Raw genomic sequence first — 26,745 nt, 5'->3', positions numbered from 1 at the left:
GGCATACCCTCAATTCTGCCGCATTTCCAGGGAGCTATCTGTAATTCACCTTCTCTCCTTCTCATCCAGAGCACATAAGAATATGGCAAAGTGAGACTGACATGATTCCAACATTATTCTAAAAATAATCTTGATTTTGATCTAATGTAATTTTAAAAAGACATCACTTTGCTGACAAAGGTCCGTATAGTTAAAGCTATGGTTTTTCCAGTAGTCGTGTCTGGATGTGAGAGCTGGACCATAAAGAAGGCTAAGGACCAAAGAATTGATGCTTTCAAACTGTGGTGCTAGAGAAGTCCTTTCGGAATCCCTTGGACAGCAAGGAGTTCAAGCCAGTCAATCCTAAAGGAAATCAACTCTGAATATTCATTGGAAGGACTGATGCTGAAGCTCCAATACTTTGGCCATGTGATGCAAAGAGCCGACTCAGTGGAAAAGACCCTGATGCTGGGAAAGATTAAGGGCAGGAGGAGAAGAAGGCAACAAAGGAAAAGCAAGTGACAGAGGATGAGATGATTGGACGGCATCATCGACTCAATGGACGTGAGTTTGAACAAACTCTGGGAGATAGTGAAGGATATAGTGAAGGAGGAGATAGTGAAAGGAAATAGTGAAGGAGATACTGAAAGGAGAGAGTGAAAGAGACAGTGAAGGGCAGGGAAGACTGGCATTCCTGGGGTCACAAAGAGTTGGACACAGCTTAGTGACCAAACAACAACAATATTTAAAAAGGGAAATACTCATTATTTTCGAAAGTTGTTAATATTGCCCAGCATTTGTCATACTGCTAAAAACTAGGTGACACACCAATATGTAGAAACCAGTGCTGGATGACTCTCACCCATAGCCAGTGAGGATAATGTCACCTACTACTGTGCTGGCTGACACCACCTTCATGAACAGCATCACCTGCAGCCCGGTGTCCCCAGAGTACAACCATATAGTCAATAAATGTTCCACAAGATGATGGCTCATGTCTTTGAGACTGGAAAAAAAAATGTTGCTACAAATAAGAAAAAAAAAATTCTCAATAAAGTAGATAAAAGTCCATTAAAGTTTAACCAGAAGGCAAATGCCATTTTTATCTACTGATTTTTAAGAGTCAGTGAGAAAAGTCTGAGGCTCTCGAATTTGATAAAATCATCCTTCAAAAGATACTCAATAACTTTATGATAAATTACTATCAGTAGTACTCAGGGGGGAAATAAACAAGTAAAATATCCAAAATTACTATTCTGCTCAATCTATGCCCCATGTGTCCTCCTTGAAGATAGGGACTTCTGTTTGCTTCGTTCGTTTTTATAGCCCTGTCCACCCCCAGAACAAAGCCTGGAACAGACTGGTATTCAATAAATAATATTTGTTGAATAAGTAAATCAATCAATCAGAATAAAACAAGCCACACATTTAAAGGTTGAGAAAAAGTACAGTTGTTTATCCAAAAGTCTGGCAGACAGTTTCTTTTCAGAAAAGAAACTCACAGATCAGTACAGTGACTTAAATCTTGAGTTATACTAAGATTTGCAACCATTCAAGTCATCTGACCTTAAGTGGCTCGATGAGGGGTTCATTTGACGAGGAGTTGGGCAGATGGGGACTGCTAAACTACACCAGAGAGAAAACTGTAAAGGCACAAACTCATTTTCAGCAAGTCCCCTAGGCCAGTCAGGTAAAGAGCACTTATTATTTTTTTTTTTTTTTTTTTGCATAACAGTTAAATTTTTTTTTTTCCATTTATTTTTATTAGTTGGAGGCTAATTACTTTACATCATTACAGTAGTTTTTGTCATACATTGAAATGAATTAGCCATGGATTTATCACATATTTTATTTGCTTTTGCAAATGAGTTACCTCATCCCTGTCTCATGTATTTCAATTGCTATGGAAAAAGCAACTCCAAAGACTTTGAGATTTCAATATGTTTTTTGGAAACTTCCGATTAATTTTATGCCCTGCTTACTTTACAGGCTGGGGTCTCTCTTTTCTGATTTTCTCACTCAGGTTTCCTAGGCATTGTCACCCCTCACACTTGTAGCCAAAATTTTCACCAGGAAAGAAAGCAGCCTATGCAAACCAAAGTGAAGTGAAGCCGCTCAGTCGTGTCCAGCTCTTTGCAACCCCATGGACTGTAGCCCACCAAGCTCTTCTGTCCATGGGATTCTGCAGGCAAGAATACTGGAGTGGGTTGCCATTTCCTTCTCCAGGGGATCTTCCCGACCCAGGGATCGAACCCAGGTCTCCTGCATTACAGGCAGACGCTTTACCGCCTGGGCCACCAGGGAAGCCCAAAGGAACATAACTAAATACAGAGACGTTTCCTTGGCTAGACATCTTTTTTTTAGTGTATTTATTTTTAATCACTTTACAATTCTGTGTTGGTTTCTGCCATACGTCAGTATGAATCAGCCATAGGTATACACGTGTCCCCTCCCTCGTGAATCTCCCTCCCATCTCCCACCCCATCCCACCCTTCTAGGTTGTCAAAGTTGGCTAGGTATTTTAATGAATGAACTTTCAGAGATATTTTCAATGCCACAGGCATGATGATTAAACTATATTTTTCAAAAAAGAAACTCGCAGATCAGTACAGTGACTTAAATCTTGAGTTATACCAAGATTTGCAACCATTCAAGCTATCTGGCCTTAAGTGGCTCGATGAGGGGTTCATTTGATGAGGAGTTGGGCGGATGGGGACTCCTAAACTACACCAGAGAGAAAGCTGTAAAGGCACAAACTCATTTTCAGCAAATCCCCTAGGCCAGTCAGGTAAAGAGCACTTATGATCACATATTTTATTTGCTTTTGCAAATGAGTTTTGCACACATGAATTTTCGTAAATGAGTCTATAGGCCCCAAGGAACTTTCAGCTGGTAGCAAACAAAAACGTTAGTGCGTTTTGCTCACATTGTTAATACTGGTGCTGCTTTTACAAGAGACATAATGAAAATAAACTACTGCACCTAGGGAGCCTCGAGGAGAGAGAAGATTTAACTCCTGGAAATTATGTTTTTATTCGTCCTGTGCACCCCAGGGTAGGATTTCCCACCATTTTCTTACCTTGCAGAAAGCCTTCACCACATTCTAGAGGAGTGATTTTCTTCTGTCAAAACTACCATGAAATTAAATATCAATAGCAGCAACAGCAGGTCTAACATCCACTGACAGGCACATGCTCAGCATACACAGGGAAGGGGAACTCAGAGAATGCAGTCCAGAAAAGAGCTAAAAGTTAAGAGCAGCCAACAATCTCAGGTCAATTTTAGGATGAAGAGACTCAGGCCAGGGTCTTGTAGAACCTCAAGTTCAACCCCCTATATCCTGCATCTTGATCAACAGGGACCAAATGTTGCTGACTGCTGGGCCCCAACCTGCCTCTTTCAGGAGCAGATGACGGAATGCAGTCACCCTACAGCTCACAGGCCTAACAGCAGCATCCATTATCCACCATCCACTTAACTGTAATAATAACGATAATATCACAGCGCATGACATGGATTTTCTTCTGTACCACTGCCCTTATAGAGTGATTAAATGACTGTTTACAGTTAAAGAGGTTAAGGCTTACAGACATAGTAATCTAGCCAAGATCAAACAGTAAGTGGCAGAGCAGGTGCTGAGATTCAGAAACAGTAGCTCTGGAGACCCCACTCTAAACCAACATGCCTCAGTGCAAAATCTACACTACGTAGCACTGGGTCTGGCCTCTGTTTCCTCGTCTGAAACTGAGGGAAGTGAGACAACCACACAACACACAGTATCAAACGGGGCATCTCTGCACAGCTCCAGGGCCAATGCCTCATGTCTAAAGGGGCTCAGCATAGCTGGTTCCAATGCCTCGTGTCTAAAGGGGCTCAGCGTAGCTGGTTCCAATGCCTCGTGTCTAAAGGGACCCAGCATAGCTGGTTCCAATGCCTCGTGTCTAAAGGGGCCCAGCGTAGCTGGTTCCAATGCCTCGTGTCTAAAGGGGCTCAGCGTAGCTGGTTCCAATGCCTCATGTCTAAAGGGGCTCAGCATAGCTGGTTCCAATGCCTCGTGTCTAAAGGGACCCAGCGTAGCTGGTTCCAATGCCTCACGTCTAAAGGGGCTCAGCATAGCTGGTTCCAATGCCTCGTGTCTAAAGGGGCTCAGCGTAGCTGGTTCCAATGCCTCGTGTCTAAAGGGGCCCAGCATAGCTGGTTCCAATGCCTCGTGTCTAAAGGGACTCAGCATAGCTGGTTCCAATGCCTCATATCTAAAGGCGCTCAGCATAGCTGGTTCACTTCCTCCAGGTGCATAGAAATGAAAAAGACTTCATCACTTCCCTGCAGGGTTGGAAATAGGTCTAGAGATGAAAAAACACATTCTCCCTTATAAATCCATTCACCTCTCAGACAGCACTTGTGGAAGTCATTTTAATCCTTCATGTTTGTGGAAATCATTTCACAGTAAAAGCACGCACGCCTCATTCCGCATGAAAGATGTTAGAATTCGGTGCAGAGGCCCTTTCAGTAAGTCATCCCGGCTGCATTTTTTCCTCAGCTGTGGGAGCCGTGCTATAACCAGACAGCATCCTCCTAAAGCACTGACACACACCTGAAAAACCCACCAAGCCGCAAAAAGGGAACAGAGAAAACTTTTCCAAATCAATTTTCTCTTTTGTCTTTCTTAGGAATCTTCAGGCTCCCTTCATTTCAGCCATTGAGTTGAACTTCAGGTAGAGAGAAACATTTGGCATGAAAATGATTTTCCATAAAGCCTGACATCTTTTAAATATATACAAGAGTTGCACATTTAAAATATACTGAGAACTCTATACAGAGAATAACTTTTTAAAAATCCATGTTATTTAATTCTGTTGCTTTTGTGTTCAAATTGTGTATGATACCACTTATGTCAAATGGAAGTAGCTATGCAGATATTTTTTAAGACAACAAAAAGAAGAAAGCATTGCCTCTTGGACAGAAATAAAAAAAAAAATTTTAGATTCTCCAAGAGAGAGAGATTCTTGAAATCTGTAATGTGACCTTCCTCAGAAACTATTCAAGTCATCTGGGAAATGACCCCCATTACGACAAATATTTGGTTTTGTTCTACTTTTCAATTTACTGCTCCATTTCAAAGAAATTAAAGCATCACCAACTGGTGTTTATGCAGGAGTCACAAAGTACCCAAACAGCCACACACATCTCAGTTTCATTCAAAAGCTGGGAAAGCAAATCAATGGAGGATAATGGAATGGGATAAAATTAGCTCAGTCAGGGAGAAAACATATTTGCCTTCTCAGGTGCCTCTTCTCAAATGGGCAGAGATGGGGAAAAATTAAAACCCAGTCCCCCATCACCACAGACTCCATAATTCATCAAGGTGGCCATCTGCTAATGAAACTGATGAGGAAAAGGTAGTTAAGGAAAAAAACTTGCAACCGCTGTTAAGTTTTTTTTCTGTTAAGAAAGCATAACTTTTCTCTTTCCTTCTTGCTCCACCTTCTATTTGTTACATTTCCAATTAAGATTCGGCTATCTAAAAATAGGTAACTTGGCACTCAGGAGTCCTGTTAGTAATGCAATCCTTTAAGCTATATTTTGAAATCATGCAGGGTCCATAAATCATGGCTCTTCTCACATGAAATGAGAAATGCTAAGGTCAACTGAAATTTCTGGAAAGGTGAAGAGGTAGAGCCACCCCGGTTATTTTTCTGCAAGTTGCAATAATTGCAAATGCCTCCTAGGAACAACTCAGCATCAGTAATTCTCCAGCTCAAACATAAGCTGAATCATCGAAGCTACCTGTGAGCAGGTAAACCCCAAAATGCACAGTACTGGGTAAGAAACCAGGAAGAGCTTTTGTCTCTGATCATCCATCTCCTTCCTCTTCTTTACAAGCCTTTGGCTGATTCCTGCTGAATCATCTATCGAAGGGAAAACAGACCTCCTAAGAGGTGAGATGCTGGCTTGGAAATCCAATATGTTTATTCCAAGGAAAACCCAGTCCACAATTATGTATCTATTCAGCATCTTTAGAAACAAGCGTTCTATCCCTGAGTTGGGAAGATCACTTGGAGGAGGAAATGGCAACCCACTCCAATATTCTTGCCTAGAGAATCCCACGGACAGAGGAGCCTGGTGGGCTACAGTCCATAGGGCTGCAAACTGAGCCACTGAGCACAACTTAGAATCACAGAGCAGTACTGAATCTGAGTCCCGGGGGGTTTCCTTTTGACGACTCGCAGTGTTCGGGGCTGTGGGTGGGAGGAAGGAAGGTGGTAAGAAAATGCCTGTCTCTGTTTGATAGGAAGAGGAGCTTAGAGTCATCACAATTCCATGTTGAATGAAAGCATTCTCTCTCTTTCTCCCTCTGATGGTGCTGCATAGAATATTCACAAGCTCACCCAAATTGAATGAGCCTGCTGGGCTGGGTGATTGCACTTTTCAAATATGCTAGTTCCCATTTGGGGCTCTTTTGTTTTAGAATCTCTGTTAGCTGTGTACTTACACTTGGAGCAAATTAATCACAAAAGGTACAGTTTTGTAAATCAAAAAATCAAGAAACAGTCTAGCAACTAGAAAAAGCCAGAGAGGGACAAATCCCTGGCAATTTGTTTTTCAACCCTCACCCCAGCCATGTTTATTTCCAGCCATATTATATCCCCCGAGGGTCAGGCTCCGGGCAGGAGGAGAGGCGCTCAGGGCCTGATAGACAATGCAGTTGCTGCGCGAGGCAAGCATGCGGCTCTGCCATGCCAGGGCCAGACAGATGTCCCAGGCACCCGGGAGAGACAGCGCAGCCTTGCAGTCAGGGCCGGTCGGAGTCCTGGCTTCATCAAGTCTGAAGTGTATTAAGTACACACAAAAACTGTGCATTTCAAACATCTGTGAATTCTCTAAAGAGAAGAATGACTTTTTAAAATGCCAAGTCCCTTACTTCTGTCACTAATATATTCATCTTATCTCAAGGGTAATGCTACAGCCACTTCCAGACCAAAAAGAAGGAGAAGATGTGCCTTCTTGAGCAAAGAAAGACATTTAGATTCTATAAGAGAGGCTCACTTGAAAATGGTCTTTTTCAGAAACTATTCTGGTCATCTGGGAAACAAACCTAGGACTACAAATATTTGCTTTCATTGTACGTTTCCATTTACTACTCAACTTCAGAGAAATTAAAGCATCAACGATGGGTGCTTATCTGGGTGATACAATCAGCTCTGTCACCTATAGTAAGTTTCCTAATGTCTCTGAACTTCAGTTTCCTTATCTTCAAAATGAGATCGCATACCTATCTCAAAGGCTTATTGAGAGTTTACTGGAAGACCATAAGCAACATGTTTAATTAATACCATGTCCAGCAGATAGCAGGAATTTAACAAAAGGAAACTAAAACCCCCTGTGCATTACAGCTGAGAAGTCTAGCTTTGGTGAACATTTCTATCACCATCAGTCATTCAGAAATGAATCCAACACAGCCCAGCCCCTATCTGCTCCCTCTGACCTTAGCTGAGACCCACTGGCCTGCAAAGGCAATGCAGAGAGTCAATTTTTCAGACTGAAGAAGAAAGCTGTGTGCATGAGTTACAGGACACTATAGTGTACACACACACACATATACACACACCACACACATTTTTTTTAACCTCCTTTAACCCAGTCTATTGTGGGGCTTGAAATTCCCTAATTCACTCACTCCTTAAGGTACTGTGTTTATTTTAAAGCTTAACAGATGATTACATGGAATCAAGGAACCACCAGCTACTCAACACGTGATAATAATAATCATATCTGTCATAGAATCAACCCCAGCTTGTAGCAATCAGCATCTGAGACCTGAAGCACTGATAATCCTCCCAAACATTCAAGGTGGACACTGTGTCCATTTTAAGACACGGGCACTGAGACCAGGAGCCTAGGTCAGTGCTAATGGCCAGAGCTTGTAAGTGATGGAACAGGAATTCAAACCCAGTTCTGTTTAGCTCCAAAGCCTAGACATTCTGTCACATGTTTCGCCACACCAGAACTGAAGAGTTTCAGATCTGACAGCCCCAGCACCACAGTCAAACTTTTCTCTTCCTCCACATAGCATCTGTGCCACCCCAATGCAGTTCCATTTCCTCTGAAGTGCATGTCCATATACCCTTCACATTATCTAAGCAGGAGGCTCCTTTATCTGTTTATGCCAGGATTTCTTTCATTTGGGTGGAGGAGATCAGGGTTTAGAGGACGAGGTGTCTCACAGATGACTTCAGAAACAGTGCGTTCCTTCCCCATCCACCGCCTTCCGTCTCAGGTCGGCCATGGAGAGTGATATTTGCACTGATGAAGGCTTCCTCTGCTGTTACCGGCCAGGCAATCAGGCCTTGCAGACCCTCGCGGCCCACCTGTCTGCAGCAGCCACAGGCCTCCGGGTAATCAGTCCTGTTTCCCAGCAGCTCTGCCAATCAGAAACTCCCTGAGTGGCCCCTATGGACAGTTCTCAGCAGGCCGCATATCCCCACTCCCTTTCTGCTTTCTGTCTCAAGGTAACACAGACTTTGAGCCTGCTGTTTTTTCATCATCGAGAGGAATTTTTTTCATTTTTCTCTGCTTGTGTTGATTCTTTCCCCCCGGTTTATCCTTTCAAGACTATCATAGAAAATATGGTATTCAACACGAATTCCTCAGAGTGCTTCTTGGCTGTGGTTTCAATATACATTATCCTGTACTTCGCTTCCTCTCCTCTTCATCTTTTGACACCTCAGACTCCATCCTGCCGATTGCTACGACACCACTTAAATATCTGTGCTCCATCTCCATCTATATTTCTGACCTCAGTGTCCATAAAGCCTGAACGAACTATCAACAGGGAACTGAATTATTTCCCCCATGTTCAAATAGTCCCTAATTTTATTATTACCAAACTATATTTGCAGAAACCTCACTTGCTGAATTTTTTCAGGACCACCCCAATTTCAACTAATCTGGCTTCTCAGACCAGTGGTTCCAAGCTTTGCTTTGGAAAAATCCAGTCACAGCATGCTGCCAGAAGCCACTCAAGCGAACTTAGGTAATTACTGTATTGACATCTTTCCCCTTTGCTCACTTGGAAAACCAACAGCACTAGAAAATACATACTGCAATTAGAAATTGCATCTTTTTTTTTCTGTTAAACCAAAAGGAAACCTTCCCTACCGCATGGCACAGTGGAGACCATGGCCCAGGCCCTCTCGAGACTTGTAAGAACTTGTGCCCCAACCCACCAGCACCATCTCACGAGCTTACCCACATGCGGAACAGCTGGCCCACAGCCATCCTCAAAGCCACAGTCAGAAGCCACAGTGATGACGGCACGGAGGGCATCAAGGAATGATCCTTTTCTCTCCACTTCCCTCACACCATCCACTTATAAGAAGCACCTGAGGCAATGGGTGACCTTTCTCAGTATCTTGGCAGCTTCCCACACATGCCCAAATGGGAATACGACTGTTTCCTATGAAATTTCTCCATAAAGAGGGAGGCTGTTCAGCATGAAGAGTTATCAGTCTATGAGCAGCCTTTTAAATGAGAAGCTGGAGGAATTTTCTTTCAAGGATTACTTCTCGGAATGTTCAAGCTATAGTATTTCCTAAGATGGTGCCTAAATGGTGCTGTTAAGATGGCTACAGAATGAACCAGTAGATCAAAGGGAAGCAGAAGCCAGCCTGAGGAAAGGGGGAGGGCAGAGGTAAGAGCAGTGACTGACACCAGTGATCACAAACCGAGTGCCAGCTTCGTGCTCAGCACGGCATACACACTCCCTCGTAGCCCGGATAGCCCTGAGACGGGCCCTCCTGTCAGACACGCTTCCCAGGAGGGCCTGCAGCGCTCACCAGCTAGGGAGCAGTGAGGCTGGAACTCCAGCTCCGCCCTGTCTGACTCCAAAACCCCAGCTGTGAACCACTTTCTTATTCTTTGTGGTCAGCACTGTCCGGGGCAGAGGGTGACAAGGCCCCTGGGTTCCAAACTCTCTTGTCCAAACACCCTTTGCTCTGACGCTGTACCCACTGACTAGTTTAATCTGACCTCCCTGGCGTCAGGACCACAGGGAGGGTGGTTTCTGCCTAGGTAATGACAAAGAGGCAGTGCCCTGCCTATCTCAGCCTCCTGAACATTCGGTTACTAGGAGTCAGTCCCCTCCAGACGGGAACCAGATCCTGGACTGCTCCGCCTGCGTGCAGCCCTCCTTTTTATAAAACCTCCACCACGTCCCAACCTCCAGTTTTTACTTTCATTTTCCGTAGACATCAGGCCTCAATTTCACTTTAGCTAATGGGAAATGGCAACTGCAAGCTCCTGTTAACACTTTGAGGGCCTCACCCTTCATCATTATAACTATATGCTCCTTTCCTCTCCAAACAAATATGCTTCCTTTAAAACCATAAAAGTCCCCATTATCAGTGCTCCTTGAAACGGGTGGACTCGTGTATACCAGTTTCTACTAGTGCCACTACATTATAAGCCTGTCGTGGTCCAATTTCTGGGGTCCACAAGAAGAAATAACTATTATTTGAGGTAGTCCCCTGATCATAACTACAGGCTTCCTTGGTGGCTCAGTGATAAAGAATCCACCTGCCATGCAGGAGCTGCAGCAGGAGCTGCGGGTTGAATCCCTGGTTTGGGAAGATCCCCTGGAGAAAGAAATGGTAACCCACTCCAGTATTCCTGCCTGGAGAATCCCATGGACAGAGGAGACTGGTGGGCTACAGTCCATGGGGTCACAAAAGAGTCAGACACAACTGAGCACGCACACATGCACTTGATCCCTATGCCGACAAAATCCTTTACATATATATAAACACACACACACACACATACTGTTCTTATATATATAATACATTCCATGGAGCATCTGTGTATAAAATACATTTTTTTTTAAATACATTTTTTTGTATCTGTTTTATCTAAAGAAAAAGTGTCTGCCAAAAACGGAGCTTTTACCATGTCCTGGGCAGATCGTGCCCCAAAGGTCTGTCCTGCCTACGCTCTGTCTATGCAGACAGGACCAGATTTCACAGGGAGGGTCTGTGAACCAAGGGGGCCAATATTAAGGTCACAGCCCTCTATCGGGGCCTGATGTGAAAAGGTGCATGTGGCCCGTCAGAGCCCTCACTGGGCAACCTGACTGGGGACACTGGGAGACGGAGCTAACAGTGATGGTGCTGAGGGTGTGGGGGCCGTGAGGTCAGGCGCGGGCAGGATAAGCCATGAGCACGCTGCCGTCGGAGGCGCCAGAAAGGCACTGTGGTCTAAAGAGGGTCGAGAACCTGCTTGGAACAGAGGAGTCAGGCCGAGAGGAGACACACGCGGAAAAGCATGCCGAAGAGTCCGTTTTTCATGCTTATAAGAAAGAGTGAGGGGTGCCTGGGGCTTGGGAGGAGGGAGGAAAGAGCACCCAAAGTGTCAGAGGGGGTTAGGAACAAGAAGAGGACTGCCAGCCAGAGGGGTGGGGGGATTCGCTCACGTCGCTCTCATACCTGTGTGTCAGATTCCTTTAAATCAAGGAAACAGGGTACCCTCCGTAACACTCATAATGGCCCAAATTCTCAGCAAGGACAAACCTGCCCCACACAGCAGTCAAGCCTCTCAGCAGTCTCCGTGAGAGGAAGAAAGACGCGTTCCTACCAGGCACGGGTTTAAAGTGTGCCCTGTTCAGAAGACGCATGGAGCTGACGGAACACCAGAGGAAAGATGCGGCAGCGCTGTGACGGTCCCTACGCGATTTTCATCGGCGTGAGCAGAAGAGGCAGGGGCTGACGTCCACTCCAGCTTTCCGGGTGTGGCCTGCGGCCACCACCACTCATGCTGCCAGTCACAAACCTCCTGCCACTGCCGCTTGGCCCAGTCCCGAGGCGCTCCAGTTTCACCTCAAGCCTAATCCCCGACTGGGGATGAAACCTCCAGTTTAGGGACTTCCCTGGTGCTCCAGCGGCTGAGACTCTGTGATCCCACGGCAGAGAGCCTGGGTTAGATCCCTGGTCAGGGAAGTAGATCCCACATACCACAACTAAAGATCCCTGGTCCACACACCGCTATGAAGACTGAAGATCCCAAGTGCCGCAACTAAGACGCCGTGCAGCCAAATAATAAATAAAAAAATTTTTTAAAAACCCTCCAGTTTATAGGAAGTTTCCTTTTCCTATAAAACAACCACATTTCTTTTCTGTGATTGCTGCTTACATGAGCCTTTTCGTCATTCCTGTGGAATCCTCTACTTTCACCAGGGAAGCTGGACATGGAAGGGAGCTAACTAAAATGTCAAGTCAAAAGTAAAATTAAAACACATTTCCCAGGCCCTGCAGAGTGTACAGAAATGGCTCCTTGCCTTAGTTGACCTCTGAGTACCATGGTGAAAATGTAGCACTTGGCGTTGGCCCACAGCACTCATTATTTTACAATTATACCCACATGTCAAACATCCGTGTTGGCATTTACAGCCTACAGCATTGGCGAGTGTATAAAATGGTTCATGTCTGCTTTCTGCAAAAGTTAAAAGGGATGAGAAGACAGGTCTGTTTAACCCAACATGTGATTTACCTAATCCGCGAGCAACAAGTCACAGGACAGAGTCACACAGGTACTTACTATTTGTAACCCATGGCGACATCCACAAAATACTTCCTTCTCTGTCGATAGACATTGTCTTTAAATCCCTTAAACAGAAAAGAAATGAAGTTATTTAACAGACTGCCAAAAAAGTTAGTTGCAGAAGGCCTAAAAGAAAATTGCTGTGATGTTTATTGAGGGTCCAATTCAAATGTAATTTTTTCCCTTGGATGACCACCTTGATGATACAGGCGGAAGCAAATTGTACTTACAGTAAAACCTCATTAAATTTGGGCTATCCTAATTTGGGATGCGTGGGAATTCAGACTAAAGTTAACCTATCCATAAGTAAGCAGAATGGCTTAGTTAAGCAAATTGATATTGTGAACAATATCCTTTAGTTTTTAAGTATCATTTACATGTAACTGATCTTAATTACAAATTAATCTTATCTGTTCAATAAAACAGATCACTTTAACATGGCTATTCAGTGAGTTAACCTAAATTTAATTGCTTTGTGCAAATAACCAGTAAATGTTCATGCATTAAAATTCTATCACTCAGAATAATCATCAAAATCCCAAATTAGGATGAATTAAAGAGGTTTTGCTGTATGTTATGAGTATAGCCACATAAAGCAAAATCGATTACAAGGGATCCAGACACAGGATAGCAAGCTAGCTCCATTTCCCTCTGAGTTCCTATAATTCTGACTAGTTTTCAGCCAAGTTCAAGATTTTACCCAGCATCATGCACTTGGGAAATTAACCATCCTGTCTGTCATTTTCCTATCAAGTGGAGTCCTTCCAAGAGGACTTCCTGGTTTATTCAAGAGTCTCTGCTCTTGTCAACAGACTTTCAATTTTCCTTTCTTTCAGGTACTTTCAGACAATCGGTTCTTCCCAGGGGTGTTTCTTCAAACAGCCGGAAGCCCAGATGGTATGGTTTCAACTTAACTTCTTACCCCTGGAGCCCTGAGGGATAAATCAAGATGGGAGGGCCACTCTGAGAAAGAAGGTCGGGCAAGGAGACAGGCTGTGGGATCAGGGCTCTGGGAGGAGAACCAGGACAGGCCCACGAAGCCCTGAGCCATCACTGCTCAATCGGCATCCACTCAGACACGTTCAAGGGGAACCTTAGCTCATTTTCCTCTCTCTTCCGGCTGAAGGAGAACTGGCTTTGAGGTCAGAAATCTTCACAGGACTGAATGCCGAACAGAAACAAAGAACGTCCACTGCCAAGAGCCTTTCTCTCAGGAACGACAAGAGGTCAGGAACAGAGGGAGACAGGGAGTGCCCTGAGCTCACCCAAAAGCCCTGCAGACAGGAACGGAGCCCACACTCAAGGCCAGCACTCTCTTTTCTGCTATAAACTGGGGGGTCTTTAAATGAGGGCCCTGAGCTCACCCAAAGGCCCTGTAGAAGGGAAGGGCACCCACTCTCAAGGCCAGCACTCTCTTTTCTGCTATGAACTGGGGGTCTTTAAACTGGAGTCCAAAAGCAGGCTGACGGAGCCTTCAAATGTCTATATACAAAATTTGTGATTACATTTACAAAATTTGTGACCACCTTTACAAATGGGTCTGTGACCTAAGAAAAATGTCTTATGCCACAGAGGTAGAAGTGGTCATGCTAGAAAATGCGGATTTCAACACTCACTAGTCACATCCAACAACCTGGGATGCTAAAACTGAAGAATGCCAAGCACCCTTAATACTCAAAGAGAAAGCAGGCCTCGACAAAAGGAAAAGAGTTATGTGAAAATCTGAGCATCTGTTCCCTGATTTCTGCCAAACCAGACACCATGGTAACAGCATCGTAATCTGCTGGGCTTCCCAAAGAATCTTGACTGTCTGCTTGGCAAACACCTGCACCTTTTCCAGGCACACAAGAGAGTGATTTACTCATCATGGCTCATCAGCCTAGCATGGTGGTAATTACACAAGTGTTATGGGCGAACCAGAAATTTCAGCATTGAAACGTGCGTGAACTGGCAAAATAGAACAGAGATGCTAGCTACACTAGTGATTACAGAGATACAGAATTCCTTGGCCATCCATTCTAAATTGATGCCAGGGATAAGGTTACCAGATAAAATAAAAGACACTCAGGCAATATTTGGGACATTACTTATACTAAGAAATGTTATTGTTTATATGAAATGAAACTGTAACTGGGCATCCTATACTTGTATTTGCTAAATCTGGCAACACAAGCACTTAGAGAGTGTCTGCTAGACACGACCCTTCCTCTCTCAACTTAAATCAAGGGGAGCTGAAGACCCAACCAGCACCCAAAAGTGCACAGCTGAATGTACTTTGGCGAGCACGGCTATCCCAAATCGGTCAACCCTGGCAGAACACCGGCATCATCCGCCAGGCTTTAAATAATACTCCAAACCTGGATGCATTCCCAGAGGTTTTGATGCAAACACACTGAGAGGAGATGCTGGCATTAGTATATTTTTCCAATTTCCCAGAGATTATCTAAATGGAAAGTGAGGGCTGAGAATCACTGAGTTAGGCTCACAAGCTCTCAAACTTTAGCGCTCAGTGGACTCTCGGGTAAATCCATTTAAAGGCAGATTCCAGGCTCCGTCCCTGGAAGTTCTGATTCAGTAGGCTTCAGATGAGCCCCAAGGTACTGCAATTTTAATGAGAGCCTTATGCAGGGGACCTTGAATCCCACTTTGAAAGACCCTCGCAGTCTAGATCCTTGCTATTCAGTGTGGTCCCTGGACCACCAGTGACGCCTCAACCGGGAGCTCCCTAGAAAGGCAGAATCTCAGGACCTCCACCTGCATTTTGAAAAGATCTGCATGATTTGTATGTCCTTTAATGTTTGAGACGGACTCACCTACATATTTAACCCTTTCTTGAGAACCTCAGCAGCATGACTCATATTCCAAGCCCCTTGTGAGCCATCTCAGCACAAGAACGTGATCCTAACATAATAATCCCTGCCTTGGGACTGAAATTATTCCAAGGCACAAAAATTCCTTAGAAACTTTTATCTATCTTCATCAAATAATAATTTTAAAAACACCAACTTACCAACATTAAATTTTGCATAATGAATATTTGGTGTGCTTATATAAAAGAAATATATGTGGTAAAAAATGATGAGTCAGGTAGGAGATTGCTAAGTACTTGCAATTATTTCAAGTGGCTGCATAGAAAATAAGAGAAGGTATCATAAGACGGGTACAATTAGGAATGATGGAACAAAATTAAGCATAGAAAAATTTATGCTGGATATTAGAATAAATTTTTTCACAGCAAGGTCAGTGGTTCCTGTGGTTGTTCTGACCCTCTTTCTCCAACTTGAGTAATTTCCAAACTAGACTAAGGGGAGCATTTGGAAATAAGAGGTTAGCAAAAAACTCCTTTACTGTCCAGGCATTGATCTGCATGATTTAATACAGCATTTCCTTTCCCGGAATTAAGCATTTACTCTTGCCAAAATGCTTTCCAGTTGTTTTATTAACTAGGCCTTTCAAACGCCCCTTTGAGCTCAATAAGCATTTTATGCCCACATTTGATGTAAAGAAGCTGAGCTGCAGAAGTAGGGGGACTTGCCCAAGGTCATCCTGAAATTAACAGCTGGTGTCTGAGCCGTCCTGCTACTGCTAAGGTCTTAGATCAGCTTCTGTGCTAATCCTGACTCCTCTGAGGTGAGAAGGGGAAGACAAACAAATGGATGATTCTTAAAGACACTTTTGAGTATTTCTGTAAAGTTCAGGAACCTTTCATGTGAACTACTGTGAATTATTCTGAATTTTTAAGCTATCCTGGCAAACGTAACAGAATGTGTCTTTGAGCGAACTCAGTTTTTTGAATCATGGAATTGAATTAGGTTTGTCTGACCACTAAATGGTATGCTATGAATTGGTCTGAATTTGTATTTTATGCCAAAAGACTGGTTTGACTGAACAGCTCGCTCTTGCTGAAGTTGTCCTGGCCTCCTTTAAAGCAGTTGTTCTCACACTTGAGTGTGGGCTTAGTGAGACAAGCCCCTGGGCGATACCAAGGCAGCTGGCCCAGGACCACACTGAGAGAGCCTCTGCACAGTCTGTAAGATTTCCAGACTTCCTCCATTTAAATAAGATGGATATCTGAAAACCATTACCCTCAGTCCACAAAAGGCTCTATAAGCATGACCAATCTGCTCGGGTTTCACCCTTTAATCCACCACTTTTAGACACAGGGCACTGGGGGAAAATCTTTTGTAACGAAGGAGTACATTGCTTGCTTCTCCCAGACTACTAACTGTACTTCATTCTGACCATAAAGAAGTTTCAGGCCTCCTGCGTTAAATAAAAACTAATGTAAAGGGGAAGAGAGGAAATAATGGAAATGCTTACTACATATCACATTTCTTTAAAGGTGGTCATTTTTACAGCTGTAGCGCTAAGATGGCAGTAAATAGACTCAGGAAGGAGAGATGCGTCTTCCATCAAGGTCTGATTCTGTCACCCTCTGCCTTTCCATTGAGACTGAAGTCCACCACACTGCTCTGCTCCTGACTACTTCCAGTCCAGAAAAACAAGGAGAGTTCGACTCTCTCACTGAGTCGCACAACACCCAGTCCTCCCTCATTTCCCCAAGAGGCGACCAATTTCAGCTCCTTTCTTCCAAGGGCCACCATCTGCAAGTATATTTCAGGTTGTCTAATTCTACAGAAACGTTCTCCAGGGTTTATACTCTCCTCCTCTTTTATCCAACCCTTTTAAAAATAAAAGCAAGGTGGAACTGTTAGGGGAAGCACACTGATTGAAACCGCCCAGCCTGGCCAGGCACCATAGTAACCATTTGCATGAGTTGTTTTATGACAGGAGATCCTGATAAGGAATAGGAACTAATAAGCCACCGCCAACCGGAAGAGTTCGGGAAAGGTCAAGAGGAGACACTGCCTGTCCGTCCACTTCCCAGGATCCCTCTCGCTAGCATCCATCTTGGCTGAGTGATGCGTGCGCCGCCAGCAAAGGCTCTAAATTAAAATGATTGGCCAAAGACCACCCGGAAACGAATCCCACCACCATAAAACCCAAGACTGCGAAACATGCGGCAGAGCAGTTCTCCTGGGTTCCCTTACCTACTGCTCTCCACCCGGGTGCCCTTCCCAATAAAACCTCTTCCTTTGTCAGCACATGTGTCTCTTCGGACAATTCATTTCCGAGTGTTAGACAAGAGCCCGGTTTTGGGCCCTGGAAGGGGTCCCCCTTCCTGCAACAGAACTACCATCCCTCTAAGCTGCTTCCAGCCAACGCATATGTACAGAGAAGCCTTATCATTTAAGGGTCTGCTCTCAGCTACAGGGAATAAATAATAAACTGCTCTATGATAAAGCATCCTGGCACAGAATATGGCACTCTGCCATATGCTGGAAGAGCGCGTGTGGGATGGACTTGGCCGGGCACTTACTGGGTGGTCGGCGTCCAGCTCTGAACCATACATGAGGACTCGGTGGGAGCACCTGTCTAACTCCGAGATCTTCCGGGGAAACCAGGGCACGTCCTCCAGCTCTGCTGGAAACACAGTGCAGGTTCAGAAATATTAGCTTTCCCCTTTGCAACGCATGTCAGCTTGCAAAATCACCCAACAAACAAAAACTGGCCTTGCCTTCTTCCTCCGTCCAAATGTTCTCTGGCGGATTCAGCGTCACAATTGTGGTTTGAAATTTCAGCGACTGAATGAGCTCATTGAACTCCGTTTTGCCACACTCACAGTCCACAAAGATTTCAACTTCCGAACTTCGCCGCCGGGATTTCCGGGACTCAATATGAATCATGTTGACATGTTTTTCCTGTGAACGTATAAACAACATATCTAAATCAGCTCCAGGGAACAATAAAGGAGATGCCATGGACTGTCCTTGTTTAACATGTAAGCCAAAAGGTGCCAAGTGCCCATGAAAGAGGAAAAGACAATTATCTCACTGTTTGGTTGACTAAAACACGGAAATGTTTTCCAACCATTGTCTCTATTAATAAGAATAGTAACTGTGTGTAGGTTTTCCTGTCTCTTTTTCAACAAGGAGGGGCATTATGGTATATAAAGGCCCCACAAAATGTATAATCATTATGAAGATTATCATTTCCTAGAGGAGCCCACATCCCACTGGTGGAATGCACGATTATTTGGGGGGGAATTTAGTTTATCAAACTGTCATATATCATACTGTCAGGTTGATTTTTTTTAATATATTTTCCCAAAAAACTTATAACTCAAACTCTTGATTTTATAGTAATAAAACATTTCTTTTTGAAATAAAACTTAAGATAATTGTAGAAGAAATAATTAATAGTATGAACAGCAGGCAAATAAGGCAGAAACGGGGAAGGTGATATGAAAATGAGGGAAATTTGGGACATACTAACCGAAGAGCGGCCCACATTTTCGGGGGTGGGGTGGCGGAAGGAAGCAAGAAAAGGAAAAAGAAAAGCAAGAAAAGGTAGCCAAGGAAGGGTCTCCGTAGGCAAGGAAATAAAAGAAGACTCCCTAATGGAACCACTTAGGAACTATTCTCTTTCAGCAACCTCCAGGCTAACTAACTTCACCCAAGAATGTGTTGCTGCAACTATCGCGATGGATTTCAGGAGTAAAATCTCCTTACAATAAGATGTTCACAGCAGGGCCGCAGTTTCATACTCAAGTCTCAGGTTTAAATTCCCCCCAGGGACGTAGTCTTTCTTTGTCCTCAGGTAACTGAAGACTAAGTTCTCCCCTCCATCCTGACCAGCCCCAGACAGCAGATCCCTCCCCATCAGTCCACGGTATCCTCTGATTATCAGCATAACTCCTAGTACAATCTGGGCGGCCTCAGACCTTTCAGCACAGCAGCAGGAGAGGCAATTTCCAGTACCAGATCAGGATGAAAGCACAGCATCCTTCTCTGTATAAAGAAACTCATCCTGTGACCAGGCTGCTAATTGTTCTATTTATGTTTTTAATAAGTTTTGCAATAATGCCATATTTTCTAAATTGGGAGGTAATAAAGGTAAGATTGACATTAGATTCAAAGTTCAAGCGTCTTCACACAACTGGGTCACTGTGTGGACTTTGGTTGAAGCAGAGTGGATATTTTTAGACAAGAAAACTGGGGTTCAAATGGGTTAAGTGATATAACTAAGACCCCATCACCAGCTGATGGCCAAGTGAAAACTCAGAGCTGATGAGTCTGTCTCCAGGGTGTTTTTCCACTATACCCAGCTGTCTAATTGAATTGGCCTGCCTTTGGGCACTGTATGGAGACAGCACTGGATGATATCATTATGTGTAAAATAGTTCCCCAAACTTCCATTACCACTGTTTATGGTACCTGATCCTTTCTTCAAGGTCAGAAGAGAACAAGGAAATATTTGCCAAAACAGGCTGCTAATTCCCCCTCTATGGTCATCAAAGAGGCATCACAATAATGCTTCATGTCTGCACACTTTACAAAGCACTTACACTCCTGTTATTTCAGCACAACAACCTTGTTAGGTAGGAATTATTACTGCTATTTTACAAATGAAGCTATTGAATCTAGGAAGCAGCTAGTGATTAGCCGAGCCAAGAGAACACGGGTCTGAAACCTCTGACTGCAATTCAGTCTTTCCATGGCACCAGGAACCCAAGGCACCATACAGTGCTAGGCCCCCATTACAGCTCTAATCATGGCCACTGCCCCCAAACAAAACCCACTGGTAAAAGAGGCATTTCCTGAAGGACAGGGAAGCCATCAGGGGTACCCTGGCAAGAAGTCAAGAGTTTTTCCGGGTTTTTATAACCTTCCCCTCAACTACGCTCTTTCTTAGGGTTTCAAACCACCCATTTGGATGACTATATTTCTGTAAGAGAAAGCTAGCCCTAGCTCCCAGGCTTCCCAGGTGGCGCTAGTGGTAAAGAACTTGCCTGCCAATGCAGGAGATGTAAGAGAAGTGGGTTCAACCCCTGGGTTGGGAGGATTCCCCTGGAAAAGGGCATGGCAACCGACTCCAGTATTCTTGCCTGGAGAATCCCATGGACAGAGGAGCCTGGTGAGCTACAGTCCATAGGGTTGCAAAGAGTTGGACACAACTGAGGCAACTTAGCCCGCACACAGTCCTAGGTCCTATATAAGGAGAATGACTCATCTTTTTTTTTAAAAAAAAAAAGGAGAATGACTCATCTTTACAAAAGACAGGTTAGGTTCTTGAAACAAAGAATCTTAGCGGAATAACGAGTGCCTATACTAACATATCTCATTTTATGCCATCAATGTACTCTAGGACATATGCATGATTCAAACATGAACAAACTGAATCAGGCTGCAAGCACTTGATATTTAAAGATACCTTCTTTGGCTTCTTTTGTGTTTGCATTTCCGGGTGTGAGGCTCACACTTTCAAATTACCAACTTCCTCACCTGACAACAGTATGCAGAATTACTAATCGGCTGACTCTAAGTTAATAAACCATGATTTCCATGAATGTTTATTTTATTGTTTGACAGACCAACCCCTCTTATAGTGTCATGAAGTTTGGTCTCTTTGAAACTTTCAACACATTATCTAGAAATGGATTCATTTCTAGATATCTAGTGATATTTTGTAACAGATGACAGGTTTGTAAACCAGCACACAGACAGTTTTAAAGTTAGATAATGACATTTTTACATTCACCTGGAAGAGTTTCAGTGCTTTGACTAATCCACCAACTTCATTTTTCAAGGAGAATACAACTGCCGTCTTGCCACTCTCGGTAGCTGTGTCATTTTTGCTGCTTCCCTTGTTGCCTTTTTTATCATCATTTTTGCCAGAGTTAGTTTTATTTAGCTTTAAAAAGGTAGAAACACACACGAAAGTATTAGTTAGGATTCCAGAGTTCTCTGTAACCAGATTCTTTTTCAGACATTCCATTCATATGCTGGAACCCTTAGCAAGCATACAAACTCACGGAGAAGTTGCCAAGTCACTTATAATTATTGATCATAAGTACTGGTCTAATTTACTCATGGACACTATTTTGAAATGCTCAAAGATATCATCCAGTGGTTGAAATTAAAGGGAAATCATATTTGCTTCATTTTAATAGCAACAAAAATCTGACCATCATAAAGTCTCTTGTGTGAATAACTCCCTTCTTTCTAACAGATTTTACAGCATGAAGTTTGATCTGTTAGCCTAGTTGAATTATATCGAAGATATATTAATTAGTAAACATAAAATTAAGCTATATTAATTACTAAACATATTTTTCAAAATAATTTTTTCAATTAATCTTAAAAACAAAATATTAGTTTTGTTCTGAAATATGTCAGGACATGCACTAAAATTGACCACCTTACTTTCTGCAGTTAGATCCACATGGTCAATGTGAGTCTATCTGCAGAAGTTTATCACATAGGAGTGTATTTAATGAAGGCCACCTGTGTCAGCAGATGATATCTGAAAAGTGGACATAAAAATTCAGCTACATGAAAAAACTGAAGAAAAGAAAGAAAGATGAAGGAGAGGAGGGAGGGAGGGAGAGAGAAAGGAAGGCAGGAAGAAAGAGGAGGGTAAAAAGAAATCGAGAAACAAAGAGACTAGCTCATCATTAGGAGCCAAGAGCAGAATCTGAGAAATTGAAAAATATTAGCACTTCATTGGCCAACCAAGATACCATAATAATACATAACTAAGTAATGACTATTGGTCCTACCGGCTAAAGGCAAAAATGACAGATTTCAGAAACTTGGATCGTATTGTCAGAAATACACAATTAAAAAGCTGGAAACTTTTACTCAGCAGAATGCAAACCGGAGTGTACCTTTCCATGTTCTTTATATGCAGATGAAGAACTGGGCAAAGAGAACTTTCTCCCCGGCAGACAGTGATATAGTGCAGTCACACCAATCTATTACTTGCTCATGAAACTGAAACATGCACATTTGATATGGAACTCAGTGAACAGTTCTTTGTTATTTTTTCCCTCTCACTTCCCTACTGGCTTTATTTTCACATGTTACTATTGCCTCACTCACTAGATTTACATATCACAGAAATAAGCATTTTATAATTTATGACTTGAGGGACAAAAGAAGTTTATGCGAGCATTGGCATTTGACAGTATGTTCCATCATTAAAAGCTCAAATGTTGTAGTGCTCTCAACATCTGCCACAGATCTTATATATTTAAGTCATATTTTCTATATGAAAGGGTTATTACACATTAACCATAACTCTTGAGTTTTCCTAGTTTTCCTCCCAGAAGGTCACTGCGGCTTCAGAATTCTTCATTGTAATATCTCATTCAAATATTCATTTCCAACATTTAAATGTTAGAAAACTTATTTATGTTTTAGACTCATTTTTGCAAATTGATTTAAACAGTTCTTCAAAACTTGCCCTGATTACTTTTCAACATTCTTAGGAGTAATAATATACCAGTACAATACAACCCTCTGGCACACAGTCAGAGCTATGATACTAAAACAGATTTGTCTATGATACTCATTGAATTGTAATTGGTTGATTAACTCTGGTAGTATGGTAATGAAATATCATTTAATATTTTTAATAACTAGAAATCTGAATACATTTTTCATTCACTGTCTTCTTTATCAAATCCTATGATTATTACCCCATATCAGACTCTAAATCCTGCAAAATGTTACTTTTTTATTGTTACTGTTTTTTTTTTAATAAAACTGCCTTAAATATTGAAACAAGTGGAGTATTGCTTTCATTACCCCATCAGTTAAACTGAAAAATAATGAAGTAATGAGGAACACAGGAAAACTTTGGAAAGGAATCTGATCTTTCTCTTATTTCAAAAAACAGCATCTATAGACAAAAACAGAAAATATTACTTTGTGTTTAAAGACCAGGTTTTGTAGATGGAAGAGGGTACAGAAGACACAATAATCTTGCAGGAACCATAGAAATCCATTTAATTTCTTCTCCCTATTTCAACTCATAATAAACAATCCTCTCAAAAATTCTGCACACTTATTTTGGTTGTTGATATAAGACATTATTTCATACAACTTCTCATTCTTAACATTCGGGAACTTCTTTACTTCAACTCAAAAGCTTTGAGGAAAGAAAGCTGTGCCCTGTAGAGATCAGGACACCTGCTTTGCTTTATGGAGAGAGAAAGAAGGGTGGAGAGAGTCAGCAGGGAGGCAGGTTAGACAGATGAGGAAGGAATTAAGGGCGTGTGTTTAGAGTTGGTGTCCCAGTGGCGAGGAAAAGGCTGTCCCCGACCTGGAAAACCTCCTCTACAGAGTGCCCGCTACTCAGGACTCACTGTTGAGCTGGCGAGCAGCTGATGCTCTTCGGGCACCGCTGAGTCCAGGGAAAGCCCTCTTCTTGCCCAGTATTTACTGGAAAACATCATCATTGCTGGCTGCATGGGTCCCGGTGTAATTTGCTTTCTCTGCAGCAGGGGGACGAGCAGAGCAGCAGCCGCGGCGAGGCGAGAGGGGCTGGCCGGCGGCGGACCTCTCGGGGCGCTGACCAGAACCCTGGTGCTGAAGAAAATGCGATGCGAATCTTCCCCTTCCAGGCCCTTTATATGAGTGACTGGGGACTGATGGGAGGCTGATTAGAAAGAAACTCATTTCTGGCTGCCGATGGCCACAGTCAGATTACAAACCTGAAGCCTGGGGTTATCTGCGTTCCCCGTGCTCGGGCGTGGGTGGTGGGGAACAATACATAATGGAGTATTATTTGTAAAAGAAAACATCTGTCCCCTGACCTTAGCTCTCATCTCTCAAACCTGCTACTGGCAAGCTAACCTCACCCTTAAGGTAATGAGGAATTCAATGTTTTCCAACAGAAGGAAAATAATTCGAGAAAGATCAGTATTGCAGAGTCCCTAAGCCATTTTACTTTATGTTAATAAATTTTTTCTGATCTGATGTGTTATGACTGTGTGAGTGGAACTGTGTGCGTGATGGTGTTCATAAAATGCACAGCTTCCCAGTTGTGTGATAAAACTATGCAGTGATGTTTAGGCAACTGTAAAGGAAATGTGAGGCTGTGATTTAGCCACATATATGCATAGTTGTAAGGCCTCTTCAAACAGCCATTTTGCTTTATTGCATTTCTTTTCCATGGGGGTGGTCTTGATCCCTGTCTCCTGTACAATGTCACGAACCTCCATCCATAGTTCATCAGGCACTCTGTCTATCAGATCTAGTCCCTTAAATCTATTTCTCACTTCCACTGTATAATCATAAGGGATTTGATTTAGGTCATACCTGAATTGTCCAGATGTTCAGGCTGGTTTTAGAAAAGACAGAGGAACCAGAGATCAAATTGCCAACATCCTCTGGATCATCGAAAAAGCAAGAGAGTTCCAGAAAATCATCTATTTCTGCTTTATTGACTATGCCAAAGCCTTTCACTGTGTCGATCACAATAAACTGTGGAAAATTCTGAGAGATGGGAATACCAGACCACCTGAGCTGCCTCTTGAGAAACCTGTATGCAGGTCAGGAAGCAACAGTTAGAACTGGACATGGAACAACAGACTGGTTGCAAACAGGAAAAGGATTACATCAGGCTGTATGTTGTCACCCTGCTTATTTAACTTCTATGCAGAGTACATCATGACAAACGCTGGGCTGGAAGAAGAACAAGCTGGAATCAAGATTGCCAGGAGAAATATCAATAACCTCAGATATGCAGACGACACCACCCTTATGGCAGAAGTGAAGAGGAACTAAAAAGCCTCTTGATAAAAGTGAAAGAGGAGAGTGAAAAAGTTGGCTTAAAGCTCAACATTCAGAAAACTAAGATCATGGCATCTGGTCCCATCACTTCATGGGAAGTAGATGGAGAAACAGTGGAAACAGTGTCTGACCATTTGGGGGGGGGGAGCTCCAAAATCACTGCACATGGTGATTGCAGCCATGAAATTAAAAGATACTTACTCCTTGGAAGGAAAGTTATGATCAACCTAGACAGCAGATTAAAAAGCAGAGACATAACTTTGTCAAAAAAGGTCCATCTAGTCAAGGCCATGGTTTTTCCAGTGGTCATGTATGGATGTGAGAGTTGGACTATGAAGAAAGCTGAGCGCCGAAAAATTGATGCTTTTGAACTGTGGTGTTGGAGAAGACTTGAGAGTCTGTTGGACTGAAAGGAGATCCAACCAGGCCATCCTAAAGGAGCTCAGTCCTGGGTGTTCAAGGGTAGGACTGATGCTGAAGCTGAAACTCCGATACCTTGGCTACCTCATGCGAAGAGCTGACTCATTGAAAAGACCCTGATGCTGGGAGGGACTGGGGGCAGGAGGAAAACGGGACAACAGAGGATGAGATGGCTGGATGGCATCACCGACTCAATGGGCATGGGTTTGGGTAAACTCCAGGAGTTTGTGATGGACAGGGAGGCCTGGCGTGCTGGGATTCATGGGTCGCAAAGAGTCAGACACAACTGAGCAACTGAACTGAACTGATGTATAGTTGAGACACTAACCCTAGAATCTTCCTCACTAGGTAGGAAGGAAAAGGATATGAAATGTCCATATAATCATTCCTTTGATGACTTCAAACTAGAACAAGTCCAACAATTTGAAATGCATAGATCAACTGATAACTTACTATTCAAACTTTAGTAAGTCATAAAATTACCAAGGAAAATATTAATAGCCTCCTGAAGGATTGAAGACTCTTGATCAAATGGACATGTTTATGGAGAAACAGACATAGAGAATAGACCTATGGACATGGGGAGAGGGCGGGAGAGGGTGAGATGTATGGAAAGAGTAATTTGGAAACTTACATGACCATGTGTAAAATAGACAGCCAACAGGAATTTGCTGTGTGGCTCAGGAAACTCAAACAGGGGCTCTGTGTCAACCTAGAGGTCCAGTGGACAGGGGAACCTGGCGGGCTGCAATCCATAGGGTCGCAAAGAGTTGGACATGACTGAAGTGACTTAGCGCACACGCACGCCAAAGGTTTACAAAATTAAAAGGTGGCTGAGGCAGGATTTAAATTCAGGCAGTTTGGCTCCAAAATCCATGGTCTCAACTATTACATTAAACCTTTGAGTATTCCAAACAAGGAAATAAAAGTAAGCTCAAGAAAACACACATAGATTATTTCATCTAGAAGAGGATTTGGGAAGATGCATAATTCAACAAAGATTTGTTAAGGACTCACTCCGTTAGGATTTCCCTGGTGGCTCAGACGGTAAATCGTCTGCCTGCAATGCGGGAGATGCAGGTTCAATCCCTGAGTCAGGAAGATCTCCTGGAGA

General features: G+C 43.2%; 1 protein-coding gene across 1 annotated transcript in view; it reads right to left on the bottom strand.

The window, feature by feature from the left end:
• The window catches only part of TPH2 (tryptophan hydroxylase 2), a 107,289-nt gene that overhangs the window by 78,545 nt on the left and 1,999 nt on the right, over positions 1 to 26,745 (bottom strand). Inside the window, exons 2-6 of the mRNA XM_070454202.1 lie at positions 23,783 to 24,005; positions 21,172 to 21,324; positions 18,149 to 18,332; positions 17,951 to 18,051; positions 12,568 to 12,635 (exon numbers count right to left, since the gene is read on the bottom strand). Coding sequence (XP_070310303.1) covers positions 12,568 to 12,635; positions 17,951 to 18,051; positions 18,149 to 18,332; positions 21,172 to 21,324; positions 23,783 to 24,005 — 729 coding nt within the window. The remainder of the gene's footprint in view (positions 1 to 12,567; positions 12,636 to 17,950; positions 18,052 to 18,148; positions 18,333 to 21,171; positions 21,325 to 23,782; positions 24,006 to 26,745) is intronic.

Source organism: Odocoileus virginianus, chromosome 24 (assembly GCF_023699985.2).
Source record: "Odocoileus virginianus isolate 20LAN1187 ecotype Illinois chromosome 24, Ovbor_1.2, whole genome shotgun sequence".
Taxonomy (NCBI): domain Eukaryota; kingdom Metazoa; phylum Chordata; class Mammalia; order Artiodactyla; family Cervidae; genus Odocoileus; species Odocoileus virginianus.
The sequence above is the reverse complement of the archived record's forward strand: the minus strand, read 5'-3'. Positions and strand labels throughout refer to the sequence as shown.